General features: G+C 47.5%; 2 protein-coding genes and 1 pseudogene across 7 annotated transcripts; 1 reads left to right on the top strand and 2 right to left on the bottom strand.

The window, feature by feature from the left end:
- Nucleotides 1–203: 203 nt before the first annotated feature.
- Nucleotides 204–6,255, bottom strand: LOC103971769 (protein SUPPRESSOR OF FRI 4). Of its 4 annotated transcripts, XR_670725.3 has the most exons (8): nucleotides 5,913–6,255; nucleotides 4,557–4,654; nucleotides 2,333–2,456; nucleotides 1,774–2,186; nucleotides 1,464–1,621; nucleotides 1,308–1,361; nucleotides 693–948; nucleotides 204–554 (listed from the first exon to the last, which is right to left on the bottom strand). XR_670725.3 is itself a non-coding variant. In XM_009385884.3 (7 exons), the coding sequence occupies exons 1-7, from the start codon at nucleotides 6,101–6,103 to the stop codon at nucleotides 935–937; spliced, it is 1,056 nt and encodes a 351-aa protein (XP_009384159.2). In that variant the 5' UTR covers nucleotides 6,104–6,255; the 3' UTR covers nucleotides 204–934. The 4 variants fall into 4 exon arrangements, 3 of the variants coding, with proteins under 3 accessions (XP_009384159.2, XP_018676195.2, XP_009384158.2); XM_009385884.3 differs by having other exon boundaries at nucleotides 204–952; XM_018820650.2 differs by having other exon boundaries at nucleotides 204–948.
- A 624-nt stretch (nucleotides 6,256–6,879) lies between these two features.
- LOC135626612 (nuclear transcription factor Y subunit C-4-like) lies at nucleotides 6,880–16,738 on the top strand. 3 transcript variants are annotated; one of them, XM_065132040.1, is made up of 2 exons: nucleotides 6,880–7,029; nucleotides 15,602–16,738. In XM_065132040.1, exon 2 carries the CDS (start codon nucleotides 15,650–15,652, stop codon nucleotides 16,460–16,462), a length of 813 nt encoding a protein of 270 aa, XP_064988112.1. In that variant the 5' UTR covers nucleotides 6,880–7,029; nucleotides 15,602–15,649; the 3' UTR covers nucleotides 16,463–16,738. The 3 variants fall into 3 exon arrangements, with proteins under 3 accessions (XP_064988112.1, XP_064988114.1, XP_064988113.1); XM_065132042.1 differs by lacking the exon at nucleotides 6,880–7,029 and adding an exon at nucleotides 7,046–7,272; XM_065132041.1 differs by lacking the exon at nucleotides 6,880–7,029 and adding an exon at nucleotides 7,046–7,276.
- On the bottom strand, nucleotides 7,618–12,030 carry LOC135626611 (uncharacterized; annotated as a pseudogene).
- Nucleotides 16,739–17,055: the final 317 nt, after the last annotated feature.

The following is a 17,055-nucleotide window of genomic DNA, read 5'->3' as shown; positions in this document are numbered from 1 at the left end:
TATATATATACTTATTTATTTGTGAAACTTTTGTATTTCTAATAGTAAATAAAAGACTTCTAAGGACGAGGAGAAAAATGAAAAATAAGTCGTTCCTCAAAAAATTACAGAACCTCATCTGTATTCCTGGAATATTGTTTGACCTAAGGTGTAGAGGAGATTATAATCAACTTCGAGATCATTGCCAGTAGCTAAAATGAGGGTGAATGACCAAAATGAAGCAGTGGTATTAGTTTCTGAAGAACTGCTGAGAATCTTGATAGAAGAACCGTTCAAAACCTTTACACTTATAACTCACAGCCTATTCATCATCAAATGAAACAACAAACTCGTCTAAATTGTCTATGGATACTTTGACAGACAAACCAACCTCTGATGAAGAGCATATTTATTCAGAAGGATCATTGAAGCTTGTTGCTTTTGGATCTCAAGTCCTTCCAAGATCGCCAAAGAGACTTCAACTTCCAGCACTAGGAAAAAGACTAGAAAGCCATACGACCTGCAAGCTGGCTTTCAGATATCCGTCTGTCTATGGCTGCATTGACAGAGTTCATCTGCTTCAACATGCAGGAAGAAAATTAATCAGACAGATGCTTCGAGTAAGTGCTCATACAGAATGCTACTGCCATTCTTCATGTCTAATTATCTAGCTACGCAAGAGGTACCAAACTTGCTTATGAATGAAAGCTGACCTGTGCCAACTCTTGTCGCACACTGTGATCAAAAATAGATAACAAGAAATGCTACGAATTGAGAAAAGCCTGTCGGGATATATCTTGTGCAATCCAAGCCCCCAAGCTCATTAACAAGCAATAGGGAGAATAAATACCACATACAAGAAATTAAAATTTTAATCAGAACAAAATACATACACATTTCCGCACTGGCCTGGTGCTAGGTTGAGGACCCTTGAGTCTTTTGCAGCACAAGCTTGTCAGATTTGTACCACTAACTAGCAGAAAGAATAAATGTAAATACCTACTTGGAAACTTTGATGCCCCAGAAAATCGACTGGATTATATATAGCATGTTAAAGGTCGCAATTTAAGGAAAAAAAACTCTTTCCCCATCAACCAGAAGGGTGAAACTAGAAATTGATTAGAAAAGAAGTCCTAGTAGTAAACTCAAAAGGGCCAAAAACTTAGTGGAGTCTAGATTCTGATGGATTTATCAATTATTAAGTACAATTAAGTATAGTACGAAGAATCTAAAAGGAATAGGTCAACCTACCTATCCAGATCTGCAACCAAATTGCACATTCATCTCAATTCATTAGAACGAATAAACAGAAGGCACTAGCAACTTACCTGGCTAGTTTCATCATGCACCTGATACTTTGGTAGAGACATTCTTCTTTCTTCCTGCACAACAATCCCATGTTAAAGAACATAAAAAAAAAGAGAGTAAAGTATGAATAAGGCATTCAACCAAGAAATTATAAATGCTAGACTAGGAATAGTTACCATTGACATTGCCTCATCATCCCAAACCAAGTACACCTCATTTGCGGTGGGATGGGAAGCAGGGGGTTTGTTGGATATCACAGGTGGAGGTCCAATTGAAGGGTTCTCAGTGTTTGGACCAGAAGCATACACATGTGAATTTGTATATGAAACAACACCTAAGGAACAATAGCACAAAATATTTACTTAGTCCTAAGTACAATTTCAGTCCGACAGATCTCCAAAGAACCTTCAAACATATAGGTTCATCACATGAATCTAAGGAGACCATACAAGATAAGAAGCTTTCAAAATAAACTGAATTTTGCACCTGAATTGTTTAGAGCAACATAACCACTTGCAGCAATACTTGATACAGGATTTGCATCAGCTACACCTTTCAACATCATAGGGGAGGTTGAGGAAATGACTGCAGGTGAGGATGTTGCCAAAAATGGGGAACTCTGAGCTGGTACACCAGCTGGACTACTGATTGGAAATAGTGGTTGGGACACTGCAGGTGGTGTGGATGATGATACACCGGGTGGAAGTGGTGATTGAAGTCCAGCACCAGAAGTGGAGTTCAAAGGAGTCATAACATTCTGAATAGGAAATAATGGTTGTTGTGGTGCCACAACAGGTGCAGGAGGAACTGGAATGGTCAACTGTGGTGGAAACCAAGGTTGCGGACGAGCAGCTGGAACAGGCCATGTTGGAGGTGGCACTGGAAGTGCAGGATTGTATCTGGTTAAATAAATAAAAAAACCTGTAAGAAGAGCATGTCGTACATGAACAGCAACAGCAGTGGTTGAAGTTGTACTTATATGAGACAGCACAGAAAGTGAAAGCTTCAAGATAATAAAACATCTAATCAGTGGAGTAAATCATACGCTGGTGGAACTGCACCATAGGTTGGTGGTGGAGGAAATCTTATGCCCATTGAACCAGGTACAACTCCAACAAGCCCAGTGGATGGCATTTCCATTTTCATTGTCTTTGCTGCTGCCTCTTCATCTGCGCCAGAATTTTATAAAGAATGGTAAAGTTAGCATCAACATTGCATCAAACACATGGTCACCGAAGAAGGAAAATATTTACAAACGCACACATAAAACATATATTAAGAATATCCATAGTATGTTGGTAGTTCAGAATATCCATAGTATGTTGGTGTTGAACTATCTTGATACACTTGGTAATCCCAAGTAATGCTCAATACCATGGTACTCTTTAAAAGCTATATTGAACAGAACACAAAGATTGCATTATTATGTAATGGACCATTTCTGGAGAGGGGCTCACATTTTCTGTCAAATCATGTCCTGCCAACATAAGCTTGAACAATGACAAGGAATGACAGCACCATTTTGTGGTATAAGCAAATTCATATGTAGATTGTGATACACAGATTTAATCAACATAAAACATACAGGAATACAAACCCCTGTTTACTGCATCTCATCTAGTGGTCCTTGAACCTTGTACAAAAGCATGACGTCCAGTCAACCATGTCAAGTTCACGAAACACGTCAAGTTAAATACATTTTTTATGTTTAAGTGCAAACTGAAAATCATCCTTAAGAGAAAACTAAATCATTGGCATCATGAAGGAAATTGGACATTACTTAGACTGCAAAGATCACAAGGTCCAATGGAAATAATCTCACCATCGATCCTAGACAGATTAAATGGAAAAGTAATCAAATTCCAGATCCTTAATGATGCCAGACCTCTAGAAGACATTTTAAGTTGTCAAATGAAATATTCTTATATTATTCTACATCAGTTACCAAGATTGCCCGAGAAGAAGAAAAAAAAGGCCAGGTGAAAGAAACAAGAAGACAAATATTAGATTTAAACAAAGATTATATGGGAAAAGAAATGAATGAAGTAATATATTTAATAGAAGATTTCATCTCTACAAGGATGCTTCTTCCATACATAAAAAGAAAGATGACTGTCACAAAAATCTTATCAACAAGGAAAATATTTGTCAACATAAATCTGAAAATTTATGTTCATGAAGAAGAGATGAAATTGCTGATATATTTTGATTTATGAAATTCACATTTCTAATACTTTCTTCCTTATTTCTGTATCCCCCCTTTTTTTTATTGTCCTTGGGTTCTAAAAAAGGAAAAAAGTTATTGTAACTAGAAAATCAATCAATAAATGAATAAATAATTCATTTTCTCATATTATGTGACCAGTGAACCACAACACTTTTTGGGACATCAAATTTTAACAAACACATGATTGAATAACTCTTTTTTTCATCATAATATGTGTAAATGATACCATGCTTCATTCTTTTTCCAATGAAATGGTTCTATCATCTTAGGCGTGCAAAGTTGTCATCTTTAGCCCTAGAAATTGATAATTAGACATAGTGAGTCTTGCAGTTATTATATTTAATCTCAACTAATCATACATCGTTTGTATCAAAGCAACTTATTCGACATCAGATTTGTGATACAGTAAAAAAATACCTGTCCCGTGAATTAAATAAATTCTGTAAATTGCTTAATTTACAGAAAAATACTTGCCACAAACTAAACTTACAAAATGGGAAACTGCTGTGAACGACCATGAAGTTCACTTCAGCACAGTAACAATAAAAAATAATTTCTCTAGAGGAAGCTTCACTTTTTTTGTAATCCTAGAAAGAACAGCACAAACAGATTGCTAAATTAAGGGACCTGTTAGCTTCTTGTCCTCTTTGCATGTGTACAGAAGCTCTTGAAATACAAGGTCAAGTAGAAAGAATAAGCTAAGTGCAAAACTTGGGGACCATAGAAAGCACTATCAAGAGAATATCAATGTGTCCAAGATGAGATATAACGAAAAAAAAAGATGATATATAGCATTCAAAAATCCTCATTGTGAAGATAATGAGAATCAAAAGAATACCTTCATTACAAATATATTGATATCTCAAAATTTTAAAAATTCAAGAACCATTGAACATAGATGGAGACAGGTGTAGATGAGGTTCCAATTCATGGGCATGCACTAGGGCAAATGCATTTGAAAATAATGCATAACATATGAACATCATAAAAATAAAAAAAATTAAAATTTTACCAGAAAGAAAGCACATGCAAAAAGTTTTACCTTCGCCATAGTGTGCTGCTAATATATCAGGAGGGATTCCTTGCATTCCGTAAATCTCAATATCAGTTGATTCTCTGTCAGGCTTAGCATTAGGAACCCTGAATGAGAGAATTGAATTTAGAACATCAAAAAAGGAAAATAATAGGGATGTGAATTTAACTAATGTCTGATATAACAAAACATGACTCAACAAAAAGAAACTCAGTCCACCCTATGTTATGGAACTGAATTTAACTAATGTCTGAAACAATGCTTGTCATGATCCACAGTATACATTATGTTATGGAACTGAATTAGATGTGAATTTAACTAATGTCTGAAACAATGCTTGTCATGATCTGACTTAGATGACCTGAAATAATAGGGATGTGAATTTAACTAATGTCTGAAGCAATGCTTGTCATGATCCACAGTATACATTATGTTATGGAACTGAATTAGATGTGAATTTAACTAATGTCTGAAACAATGCTTGTCATGATCTGAATTAGATGACCTGAAATAATAGGGATGTGAATTTAACTAATGTCTGAAACAATGCTTGTCATGATCCACAGTATACATTATGTTATGGAACTGAATTAGATGACCTAATATCCTATGGGTAGGATCATCAGTTCTCGGTTAGGATCAATTATGTATGCCCCAAATGAAGGCCAACTCTGTTGAAACTGAACTTCTCGTTTCAAAATTAAAAAAATAGTTTTTTTCTTAAAGCATCCAAACTTATGAATATAGCATAATAATAAGCAACTTTAACATCATATAACATGTTTTGACTTAATTAACAAATAAAAGCATCAAGCTATTACAAAGTTTAATTGTGCATGCGCCCAACAACATCAAGACAAAAAATAATGGTGTGGATCCCTATTTCAAATGGTTCACTACACATTTCAATGAATGAATACCTTTTACACCATTGTCCTTTACTTTGGGTTCAATGAACATGCAAAACATTCTCGAGATTACTACCATAGAAATAATATAATTTTAATTGAGCATCATAGTTGTCAGTGCAAGAAGTCAAAGAGAACAATGGAATTTCTCTCATCCGAATCAGCTCCAAAATTTAGCAAACTTCGAACTGACGGTACTACCTGAATGTTAATCCAAAATTTCAAATTTTGACTCTTCCGTCAAAACTACAAGTTTATGTATGTCAACCTTCCAACCCACATAACAATCATTCATCACGGCACGTTTTAAGAAAGACAGTTCATGCATCTACAAATCAGGGGCAAAATGTTGGCCGGTCCAGCATCCAAAAAGACGAAACTCTAAAACTCAAATCCGTCAGTGTAACGCAAATTTAGGGATTTGGAGACGATTGATATTTGGGTTGGGGGAACATACTTGGTGACGGTCTCCTTGTGGACCTGGAGAACATGGATGGCCATGCCACCAGCGGTGGAGAGCTTCTTGTGGCAGACGTGGCACTTGAAGTGCTTGGCCTTCTGGTGCTGGACGAGGATCTTCTCGTCGTCGAACTCCCGGTCGCAGTAGTAGCACCACATCTTCGACGGCCTCTTCTTCTTCTTCCCCATCGCCGCCCAGGTTCAGCCGATCCTCCTCTCCTCTCCTCTCCTCCGATCCGGTGTCGGGAGCAATCGAACGATCCGGAATCAGAGATTAGGGTTCTGCCAATCGCCGACCCGACGGAGGAAAACAGACGACCAACGAAGCCCGGCTCATTAGGTCACTCGGTGAGCGCAGATACAGTCTTTTGCGAACGGATTTATGGTTTTGGGCCTAAAAGCCTTTTAGGCCCATTCAAAGACGGCCCAATTTCGCACCAGATTGGGATCTTACGTGATAGAGTGAACACATTTCATCCAACTTTATTTTTATTTTAATTTATTTTTTTCGAAAGGCAAATGATGAATATTCCAAATAAGGTAAATTTGAATGAACTTAAGTTATTTTACCGTAATAAGTAATCTTTCCCCAACATCACACATTGAGCGAATGGAAGCATTTCCTTCGAATTTACTCATTAGAAATTAAAAAAAAGGAAAAGAAATAATTAATTACTAATAAGATATCGACGTTTCGCAGTTCGTTTCACGCTCGTTTCCCACGGCATTTTGACTGGACGAAACTTCGAGTACACATGGACAAAAATGCACGTAGAAGATCCCCGCCCCTTTTCACCAGCCGGATTCCGCCACGTGCATTGCTCGGATTGGTCCTTTACGCCACGCGTCCTATGGAATCTGATTCCCCTCGGGACCAATTTGTTCCTACCCCAACGAGAACCCGATACTCTCGTTGGAACACGTATGTGGGACCATGAACCACCTCACGGTAAGTGACTGGTGGTGTGTTGTCGAAGGTACGGTTTGGAATGTTTCTTTAGATTCGCCTTCTCGTTCTCTCTCGCTGCTTCGCTTTCCTTAGGGTTCCCGACGAGGAAAAAGATACGGCTTTTGTTGGGATCGTGGCTTCGCCTCCGTCTCCACTCGACGCATGTGTAAGCTCTTAATTTTCTGCTGCTTTTCTTGGCACCATTACGCCTGTTCGAATTGTTGTGTTGTTGGGTGGTGCCCTTGGACGCGATCCGACGTCCTCCGGCCTCAATTTCGTGGGCGGAGCTACTGTGGCATCGTGTTCTGTGCTTTTGGTCATCTCGTCGGGCTGAGAGTGCGTCGCCCGGTGCTTGTTTTGGCTTTGGCCAATTGGTCCTTTGTCGGGTGGCTTGGTTTCCTGTGATCTCGTGGGTACAAGTTCAAGTCTTTCCTTTTGTTCTTCTCGTTGAGCTTTTGTTGCCCTTTTCGTTAGTAGGAGTCGAGATGTTTCCTGTGAGCATCACTTTTCGAACATAGAACAATGCCAAATTTGTAGTGTGATTCTTTCTGCCTTTGTTCGATGAGTTGCTCCATCTGTCAAGGATAAGGCTGTGTATATTAACCCTCTTCAGGCGTCGTGTCGGCATGAGCCTGGGCCGTCTTTTTCAGAATACTTTTAATATTGTAACAACAGGGTAGTTCATTGGTCTTTGGAACTGTGAAGGGGCGGCGGCATCCTGCCCTTCGATCCCTTTTTTTTCTTTTTTGTCTAGTCTATATTTTTTAGGCATAAAAATGTAGATAAATTTCTTGTCTTTGTCTTAGCATCTTTGTGCGGAATTAACGACCTTCTTTAAATAATTTTTGACTCAAGTGCTAATTGTTACGGTAAGTAACTTTTTTAGCCGTGGCCTCGGGGCCGTCGCGGCTTTTGGTTCGGGTCCGGAAGGCGGTGATCTCCGTGGGGGCGCTCCTTGAGGTCTCCCGACGGCCGAGCTCGGTGGTTCGGGTCGGGAGGTCGGTTCGGCAGGTCGGGTCGGCGGCTCGGGTCGGGAGGCAGCTCCGCCGCAGCTTCGGGAAGAGGCGACACTGTCTCGCACCTGCACATAGGTCGGGCCGGGAGCTCGGCCCGACCCCTCCGACGATCAAGTTAGAGAAAGATGTGGAGGGGATTGTGGATGAGGCAGAAGAAGAGCCTCTGAGTGTTTTGTGTCTGAGTGAGTTCCCCCCCCCCATTTTGCTTAGGACTCGGGGGTATTTATAGAGGAGGTTTGATGTTACCGCTGGGGTTGCGTGGGAGGCCGAGCTGCTGCAGGGTATGGAGAGCCTCGGGCAGCGTGTCGCTCAGGGGGTTGCGTGGGAGACCGGGGGATCGCAGGGTATGGGCGAGCTTCAACCGTTACCCGCTTCTGTCTCGTCCGGCTGTGCTGGGTCTGCCATTTTTTGTCATATCATATGCCCCCCCCGAAAGGAGCTATGCGTCGGTTCTTGCATGCAGGGGGTCCGATGCATGGCTTTTTACTTCAGGTGGGCTGGTCATGCATATCTGAGGCATATGACGTAGGCGGGCTAGCCGCGCGGACGTGTCTCGTGCAACATGGGGCCGAGGTGCGCAACTCAGTCAGGAAGCCGAGCAGGGTTAGACTCGGGGCCGATGGAGTCGGTGAGGGCTGAGGAGCACAGCGTAGGCGGGGTGACCGCGCAGGTGTGATCTCGAGTGGCGTAAAGCCGAAGAGCCGAGGAGCACGACGCGGGCGGACTGGCCGCGCAGGCGTGGTCTCGGGTGGCGTAAAGCCGAAGAGCCGAGGAGCACGACGCGGGCGGGTTGGCCGCGCAGGCGTGGTCTCGGGTGGCGTAAAGCCGAAGAGCCGAGGAGCACGACGCGGGCGGGCTGGCCGCGCAGGCGTGGTCTCGGGATGGCGTAGAGCCGAGGGCCGAGGAGCACAACGCAGGCGGGGTGACCGCGCAGGTGTGGTCTCGGGATGGTACGGAGCCAAAGGGGGTGTCCTCAAGCATTAAGCGACCGAGGAGGCGGCCTCGGGCATTACGCGACCGAGGTGGTGGCCTCGGCAAGCATGGAGCCGAGGCACTCGGCGCAGGCAGGCTGCGGCCGAGAGATGTAACCCAGGCGGGCAAGGTAGTGGATATGGCCGAGGAGTTCGGCGCGGGCAGGCTGGCCGTGCAGACGTGTCTCGGGGTTTATGGAGCCGAGGGGCACGACGCGGGCGTACTGGCGGCACTGGTCTGTCTCGGGAACATGGAGCCAAGGAGCACGACGCAGGCGACTGGCGGCGCAGGTGTGGTCTCGGGCATTACGCGACCGAGGAGCACGACGCAGGCGGGCAGACCGCGCAGGAGTGGTCGCAAGGGCCATGCGACCGAGTAGCACGACGTAGGCGGGCAGGACGCGAGGACGTGGACTCGGGCACCATGCGGCCGAGGTACACGATAGAGGCGGACAGGCCGCGCCGAGGTAGATCTCGGCAGTGATTGGCCGAGGTGCTCGGTGCAGGCAGGCTGCGACCGAGGGACACCGCTCAGGCGGGCAGGCCGCGCTGAGGTGGGATTTCGGCAGAGAGTTGTCGAGGTGCTCGGTGCAGGCAAGCTGCGACCGAGGTACACCGCTCAGGCGGGCAGGCCGCACTGAGGTGGGATTTCGGCAGAGAGTTGCCGAGGTGCTCGGTGCAGGCAGGCTGCGACCGAGGTACACCGCTCAGGCGGGCAGGCCGCGCTGAGGTGAGATTTCGGCAGAGAGTTGCCGAGGTGCTCGGTGCAGGCCGGCTGCGACTGAGGTGGTGGGCTTGGCAAGCATGGAGCTGAGGGGTTCGACGCAGGCAAGCCGCGGGCGAGGGGCGTGAACCAGGTGGATAGGGCCGTGGAGTTCGGCGCGGGCAGGCTGGCCGCGCTGACGTGTCTCGGGGTTTATGGAGCCGAGGGGCACGACGCGGGCGTACTGGCGACACTGGTCTGTCTCGGGAACATGGAGCCAAGGAGCACGACGCAGGCGGTTGGCGGCGCAGGTGTGGTCTCGGGCATTACCCGACCGAGGAGCACAACGCAGGCGGGCAGACCGCGCAGGCGTGGTCGCAAGGGCCATGCGACCGAGTAGCACGACGCAGGCGGGCAGGACGCGAGGACGTGGACTCGGGCACCATGCGGCCGAGGTACACGATAGAGGCGGACAGGCCGCGCCGAGGTAGATCTCGGCAGTGATTGGCCGAGGTGCTCGGTGCAGGCAGGCTGCGACCGAGGGACACCGCTCAGGCGGGCAGGCCGCGCTGAGGTGGGATTTCGGCAGAGAGTTGCCAAGGTGCTTCGGCGCAGGCAGGCTGCGACCGAGGGACACCGCTCAGGCGGGCAGGCCGCGCTGAGGTGGGATTTCGGTAGAGAGTTGCCGAGGTGCTCGGTGCAGGCAGGCTGCGACCGAGGTACACCGCTCAGGCGGGCAGGCCGCGCTGAGGTAGGTTCGGCGCAGGCAGGCTGCGGGCGCTGCTTAGGCGGGCAGACCGCGCTGAGGTAGGCTCGGCGCAGGCAAGCTGCGACCGAGGGGCGAGACCCTGGTCGGTAAGCCGCCCTGAGACAGACTCGGCAGTGAATATGGCCGAGTAGCTCGGCGCATGCAGGCTGGCCGCGCATGGGGCCGAGGAGCCGAGGCAGCGGGCTGTTTGCTGCGCATGGGGCCGAGGAGCCGAGGCAGCGGGCTGCTTGCTGCGCATGAGGCCGAGTGGCCGAGGCAGCGTGTTGGCTGCGTATGAGGCCGAGGGGCCGAGGCAGCAGGCTGCTTGCTGCGCATGGGGCCGAGGGGCCGAGGCAGCATGTTGGCTGCAGCGTGTTGCTGCGCATGAGGCTGAGGAGTCGAGGCAGCGAGGTTGTTAGGCAGCGCGCTACTTGCTGCGCATGAGGCCGAGTGGCCGAGGCAGCGAGGCAGCAAGGCAGTGTGCTGGCTGCGCATGAGGCCAAGTGACCGAGGCAGCGAGGCAGCTTGCTGGCTGCGCACGAGGCCGAGTGGCCGAGGCAGCGAGGCAGCAAGGCAGTGTGCTGGCTGCGCATGAGGCCGATCGATCTCGAGGTAAGTGGGGAGCACGCTTGAGCCTGTCGGATAATACCTCGACATTCGGGTGCCGCCCGTTTCGCGTTCTTGGCAACAAGAGCAGTGTATCGCGCGGTCTCTGGCATCTTCATCCGCCAGTAGTAGGTTAAGGCAGCCGAGAGGGCGCCCAGCATGAGAGTCGTGCACCAGATGTAGTCGGCTTCCGGGACGGTGGAGCCGGCGCGGTCGTCCCTGTCGGCCGGATAGTCGAAGCGCTCCTTGAAGGCGGCGGAGATGATGATGCAGACGATTCCGCCTGGGAGGATGCCGAAGCCCTGCATAGTGAAAACGACTGCGATGAAGGCGCCACGGGTCTTCTTGTTGGCGTACTCCGACATGATGGTGGCGGAGAGCAGGTAATCGCCGCCGATACCAAAGCCGAGGCAGAAGCGGAAGAGGCAGAGGGTGGCCATGACGCCCTTGGCGGTGTGACCGAAGGAGAGGCCGATCGCGATGGAGCAGATGACCATGAGCATGAGCGTCATGCCATACACCTTCTTGCGGCCGAGCTTGTCGCCGAGCCACCCGAAGAAGAGCTGGCCAGAGAGGGCACCACAGAAGGCCACGCGGGTGCTGGCAGCGGACACGTTGGGCGGGAGCGTCCCGGGCGATTGGGGTCGAAGGAATAGATGCGGCCAAGGAGCTTCGTGACGAGGGAGATGCAGAAGAGATCGTAGGCGTCGGTGAAGAAGCCCATGCCAGCAATGACGGTGGCCGTGAAGTGATACCACCGCGTCTTGGCAAGGTCGAGTGCCCCGAGCACTTGGAGCTGACCTTCGGCCATCGTTGCAACGTACTTTCCTCTGCTTGTGCAACCGCTCTATAAGAAGAGGAGGAGAAGAGGGAGACCAGAGTTTGGTCGCAGGAAGGAGAAGCCGAGCAGGGAGGTCTAGAAGAGAAGGCGAGGTAGGCTCTGAGAACAGCGGGAGGGGCCGAGGCCGCGCAAAGATCTCGGCTGTAGCCGAGGAGCCGAGGAACTGAGGCACGCGGGTTGGCTGCGCGCGTGGGACCGAGGGGCCCACGAGGGGTCGAGGCGCGCGGGCTGGTCGCGCGCGTGGGACCGAGGCGTCGAGGCGCTCGGCGCGGTCGGGCTGGCCGCGCGCGTGGGACCGAGGGGCCCGAGGCGCGCGGGTTGGCCGTGCGCGTGGGATCGAGGGGCCCGAGGCGCGTGGGGCCGAGTGGCCAAGACGCGCGGGCTGGTCGCGCGCGTGGGGCCGAGGCGTCGAGGCGCTCGGCGCGGTCGGGCTGGCCGCGCGCGTGGGACCGAGGTGCCCGAGGCGCGCGGGTTGGCCACGCGCGTGGGACCGAGGTGCCCGAGGCGCGCGGGTTGGCCGCGCGCGTGGGGCCGAGTGGCCGAGACGCGCGGGCTGGTCGCGCGCGTGGGGCCGACGCGGGCGGGCTGGCCGCGTGAGTGGGACCAAGGGGCCCAGGCGCGCGGGTTGGCCGCGCGCATGGGGCCGAGTGGCCGAGACGCGCGGGCTGGTCGCGCGCGTGGGGCCGACGCGGGCGGGTTGGCCGCGGGCCGAGCCGCGCGCGTGGGGCCGACGCGGGCGGGTTGGCCGCGGGCCGAGCCGCGCGCGTGGCCGAGGAGCCGAGACCGGCCCCAGAAGTCGCTGCTGCTGGTGCAGGTCGGCCGCAGCGGAGCAACAAGGAGAAAGCTAACGTACCGTCATTTCGGGCCCTCCTTCTAGCGCCATTATGTTTTGGTTCGGGTCCGGAAGGCGGTGATCTCCGTGGGGGCGCTCCTCGAGGTCTCCCGGCGGCCGAGCTCGGTGGTTCGGGTCGGGAGGTCGGTTCGGCAGGTCGGGTCGGCGGTTCGGGTCGGCGGCTCGGGTCGAGAGGCAGCTCCGCCGCAGCTTCGGGAAGAGGCGACACCGTCTCGCACCTGCACATAGGTCGGGCCGGGAGCTCGGCCCGACCCCTCCGACGATCAAGTTAGAGAAAGATGTGGAGGGGATTGTGGATGAGGCAGAAGAAGAGCCTTTGAGTGTTTTGTGTCTGAGTGAGTTCCCCCCCCCCCCATTTTGCTTAGGACTCATGGGTATTTATAGAGGAAGTTTGATGTTACCGCTGGGGTTGCGTGGGAGGCCGAGCTGCTGCAGGGTATGGAGAGCCTCGGGCAGCGTGTCGCTCAGGGGGTTGCGTGGGAGACCGGGGGATCGCAGGGTATGGGCGAGCTTCAACCGTTACCCGCTTCTGTCTCGTCCGGCTGTGCTGGGTCTGCCATTTTTTGTCATATCACTAATTATAGACTATGGCCTTCTGGTCGTCCTTTTTCTGGATCCACAAGATAAATTGCATCACTATTCAATATTAACATCTTGTTCATGTTGAGACTCTATAAATATAATACATCTTGTACCATTAGGAAACTTGTGAAGGCAGTCAGTGAGGAAGAAATGTGAGTTTGTGTATCTTTTGATGAGTTTTCTCATTCACTTTTGATTCCGACTATCCGTAGGAAGGTGGTAGACGTTATCTGGTAAAATACAAAATATGGAACAAGACCTGATATGCATCCTTGTGTGTGTGCAATATCAGAATTGAACCTGATAAAATCTTTATACAATTGAAAAGTATGCTCTCAAGAGCACTCTATATCACTTTTGTCACACTTAAATTAAACATGATCATAACAGTGCATCGAATAGAACCCGAAAAAATCTTTGTACAATTGAAAAGTATGCTCTCAAGATCACTACATCACATTTGGCATACTTAAACTAAACATAATCATAAGAGTGAGTAAGATTGTGCTTGAAAATCTCTTATGCGTCCAATCTAGGTGGAGTCAAGACTGTTTTGTTTAAGTCCAGATTAATCTTTTTATTGTTCAGGATACTGGACTTAAGTAGGAGTCTTATGTTATTATTTTTTCAGTTGAAGAAGTGATAAGGATAAAATTTAACTGAGAGAAGATGAAATGAGATTTTTATCTTATTCAATCTTAGCAATAGTCAAATGGTTAATCAGTAAAAAAAACCTTCAAAAAGAAAAAGGGGTGTATACAGCACATGAGGCTCTCACCAGTAAATAAAACCTTAAAGGGCTTTATTATGAAAATTAAGATGAATATTTGGATGAAAGAAACGTTTCTTTAGGCTATATGACCTTGCTATCTTTTTTCATGTGATGGATGTTTCCCTCCATCTTTTACCCTTCCTCCAACCCACGGTCCCCTTCTCCCCTCCTCTTAGAGTCATATTAGAGCATGGGTTTACATTGTTGCACTACTCTGTTTCCATCAAATTTCCAAATTTATTAGTTTACTCTCAATTTTCTTTCATTTTCAGAATTTAAGTTATATAGTCTCAGATAGGTAATGCTCTATTTATAGTTATCTTTCTTGGCATAACTCTTTCACAACCTTGTTATTGAATGTTGTTGTCCACGCTTGAACCATTCCATGATATTTATGTTTTCTTTGTCTTTGAGCTGCAAAATTGGCATGAATATCTGCCCCGTATCCAGGTTTTCCTGTTACTACCCAAGAGGTGGCTACTACTCGACTAACTTAGCTACAAACTTCCAGAGATAAGCATATATGTTATGTAGACACTTTGAGAGAAAGATGGGCATAATAATTAATTACTGGCTTTGTAAAATGCATGATGATAACTTATGATAGTGATACAACAGATTAATTAGTTGCACTGTCGGATAGCGGTGTGATAAAGCTTTTCTGAAATTATGGTTGGACATGCCTGGTTTTGTTCTTTCTACATGCATCGTGAATAGATGGTCTGTTTGTTCTTTCTACATACCTTTCAACTGGGAAGATGGTCTGTTTGTGGCAAATATGTTGCGCTGCCAAATTTGCTAGGTTGAAGTATTTGAATACGGTTCTATCTGAATGCAAGGATTTAAACACCATTGAAACTGGCATGTACCATTTCGTATTTACCAGTCCGAGTGTAATACCATTTGGTTAGATTTTGAACTTTATTCACTAAGATTGGGCGTTACAAGTTTGTATGCTGCCTAGTATACTAATACTGCATCAGTCCATTTGGTTGCCAAAATTGGTATCAAATTGATATTTAAATTCTTGGGTAGGTTTAGATGATTCCTTTTCAAAAAATTTTCATATATTGTATTGTAATTTAAGATGAGAAAATTTGCAGTTATAGCCTGGCAAAGATTGCCTACTCGGTCAGTTTCATGTTTAAACTAATGGATTACTGGACATCTTTTTCAAGTTTAATTTTCATCTGACAAATGGAGTGCTGTGTATCGTTTGGAATATAATATTGTATTTTTTGGTGTACATTACCTAACACATCACACGACTAGAGAAGAAATGTTTTGGAAGGATTGTGGCCTAGTATTACTGAAGTACTATCCTAGAATATCATGAGAGTTACAAAGTCCACCAGTCCATAAGCAAAACTGCAGGATGAAATAGGGGAAGCTCGTAATTACAGGTTGAGGTTGCTTTGACATTGTAGCTATGTTTTACTATCACACAAAACCTTATGTGCATTGTTTTTTGTATTGTCGTACAAAAGTCATTCTTGAATTGTCTACAAGACTTAAATGTATAAACTTTAATTTTTTACTTTATTACTGACTTCTCATGGCTGCAAGCATCAAATTGGTAGCTGGTCTCTTTACTGTAATTCATGGTTTTATTAGAATTTCTCTGATTATTTTTTCGTATCTTACAGTCATGGCTGGCCCAGAACTGTAAAGAAACTGGGAGGAGTGTTCTGGTCATGGATCAGTCAACCCAACCGCTGCAGCCTGTGATGGGAATTGTCACTGGTGCTGCCCAAATAGCATATGTTGCCCCTGCTTACCAACCAGCTTCTATAGTAACTGGAGCTCCAGCAGCGGCTGGAACTTTACCAACACCACCTACTTCAGGATTCACCACAAACCAAACCCAGCTTGCCAGCCAGCACCAGGTTGCATACCAGCAGGTCCAGCAGTTCCACCACCAACAACAGCAACATCAGCAGCAACAGCTTCAGGCATTCTGGGCTAACCAGACATTAGAGATAGAACAAACCAGTGATTTCAGGAACCATAGCCTGCCGCTGGCACGAATAAAGAAGATCATGAAAGCTGATGAGGATGTCCGTATGATCTCGTCTGAGGCTCCTGTAGTGTTTGCTAAAGCATGCGAGTTGTTCATTTTGGAGCTGACACTGAGAGCATGGATCCACACCGAGGAGAATAAAAGGAGAACGCTGCAGAAGAATGACATTGCAGCTGCTGTAACCAGGACTGACATATTTGACTTTTTGGTCGATATAGTTCCCAGGGATGAGTTGAAGGATGACGGCCTTGGGATTCTGAGAGCTGCTTTGCCCACTGTTGGTGGTTCTGCTGACTCGATTCCTTATTATTATGTGCCAGCACAAAATCAGGTGCCAGGTGCCGGAGTGATCATGGGAAAGCCTATTGATCAAACGGCTGCCTCAGCAGCGTATGCTGCTCAACAGCCTCACTCGGTAGCATACGTGTGGCAGCTCCCTCAGGCTCAGCAACCTCAGCCACACCAGCCTATACCTGAAAGTGACTGAGTGTGATATAGATGGATAGCTACGAGCAATCATGTCCAACAGAATAGCAAACAACTCTTAAACATGTCGGTGTGCGAGATGGTTATTATTACTGATAGTGTTAGTCCTCAGCAGAAAAATGAAAAAAAAAAAAGAAAAGAAAGAAAAGGTATGCCAAGCCGTTGTGAAGTTTTTCATTTTTCAACTGCTGACGGGAAAAGAAGCATTATTAACTTAAGTTGTATAACTAAGAATGCAATGATCTTTAGTGGCCTTTGCTGTGAGATTTTTATTTCAGTAGTTCTCTTGACTGATGGTTAGTTTGAGGCGTTTTTTCCGGGTGATGTTGTGGTTTACCAGATCAATTGTTACTGTTTTAGTTCAAACATCTGGCCATCTGTGGTTTTCTACTGTGATTGACTAGTTGCTTGTTTGAAATTGACAAGAAGCATTCATTTTACTATTGGAAGCATGGTGTAGATTTTGGAGATGATGATGCTTTCACTCATGGTGGCTGTGTCTACCTTCAGAATTTGGGAGTTCTGAGTCGAAGTTATATTTGGAAACACTTGCTCTAGATATCAGCTGAGTCATGCCTCAACCACAAATGGAAT

The sequence above is a fragment of the Musa acuminata genome, chromosome BXJ2-11 (genome assembly GCF_036884655.1).
Source record: "Musa acuminata AAA Group cultivar baxijiao chromosome BXJ2-11, Cavendish_Baxijiao_AAA, whole genome shotgun sequence".
NCBI lineage: Eukaryota > Viridiplantae > Streptophyta > Magnoliopsida > Zingiberales > Musaceae > Musa > Musa acuminata.
This window is presented reverse-complemented; position numbering and strand designations above follow the sequence as displayed.

Excerpts from the sequence above, each read along its gene's own strand:
- LOC135626612 (XM_065132040.1), top strand. The coding sequence starts at position 15,650 with ATGGATCAGTCAACCCAACCGCTGCAGCCTGTGATGGGAATTGTCACT.
- LOC103971769 (XM_009385883.3), bottom strand. The coding sequence starts at position 6,103 with ATGGGGAAGAAGAAGAAGAGGCCGTCGAAGATGTGGTGCTACTACTGC. Across the intron at positions 4,655-5,912 it reads CACAAGGAGACCGTCACCAA|GGTTCCTAATGCTAAGCCTG; the intron begins GTATGTTCCCCC and ends TCTCTCATTCAG. Across the intron at positions 555-1,307 it reads TGCATGATGAAACTAGCCAG|ATGAACTCTGTCAATGCAGC; the intron begins GTAAGTTGCTAG and ends ATGTTGAAGCAG.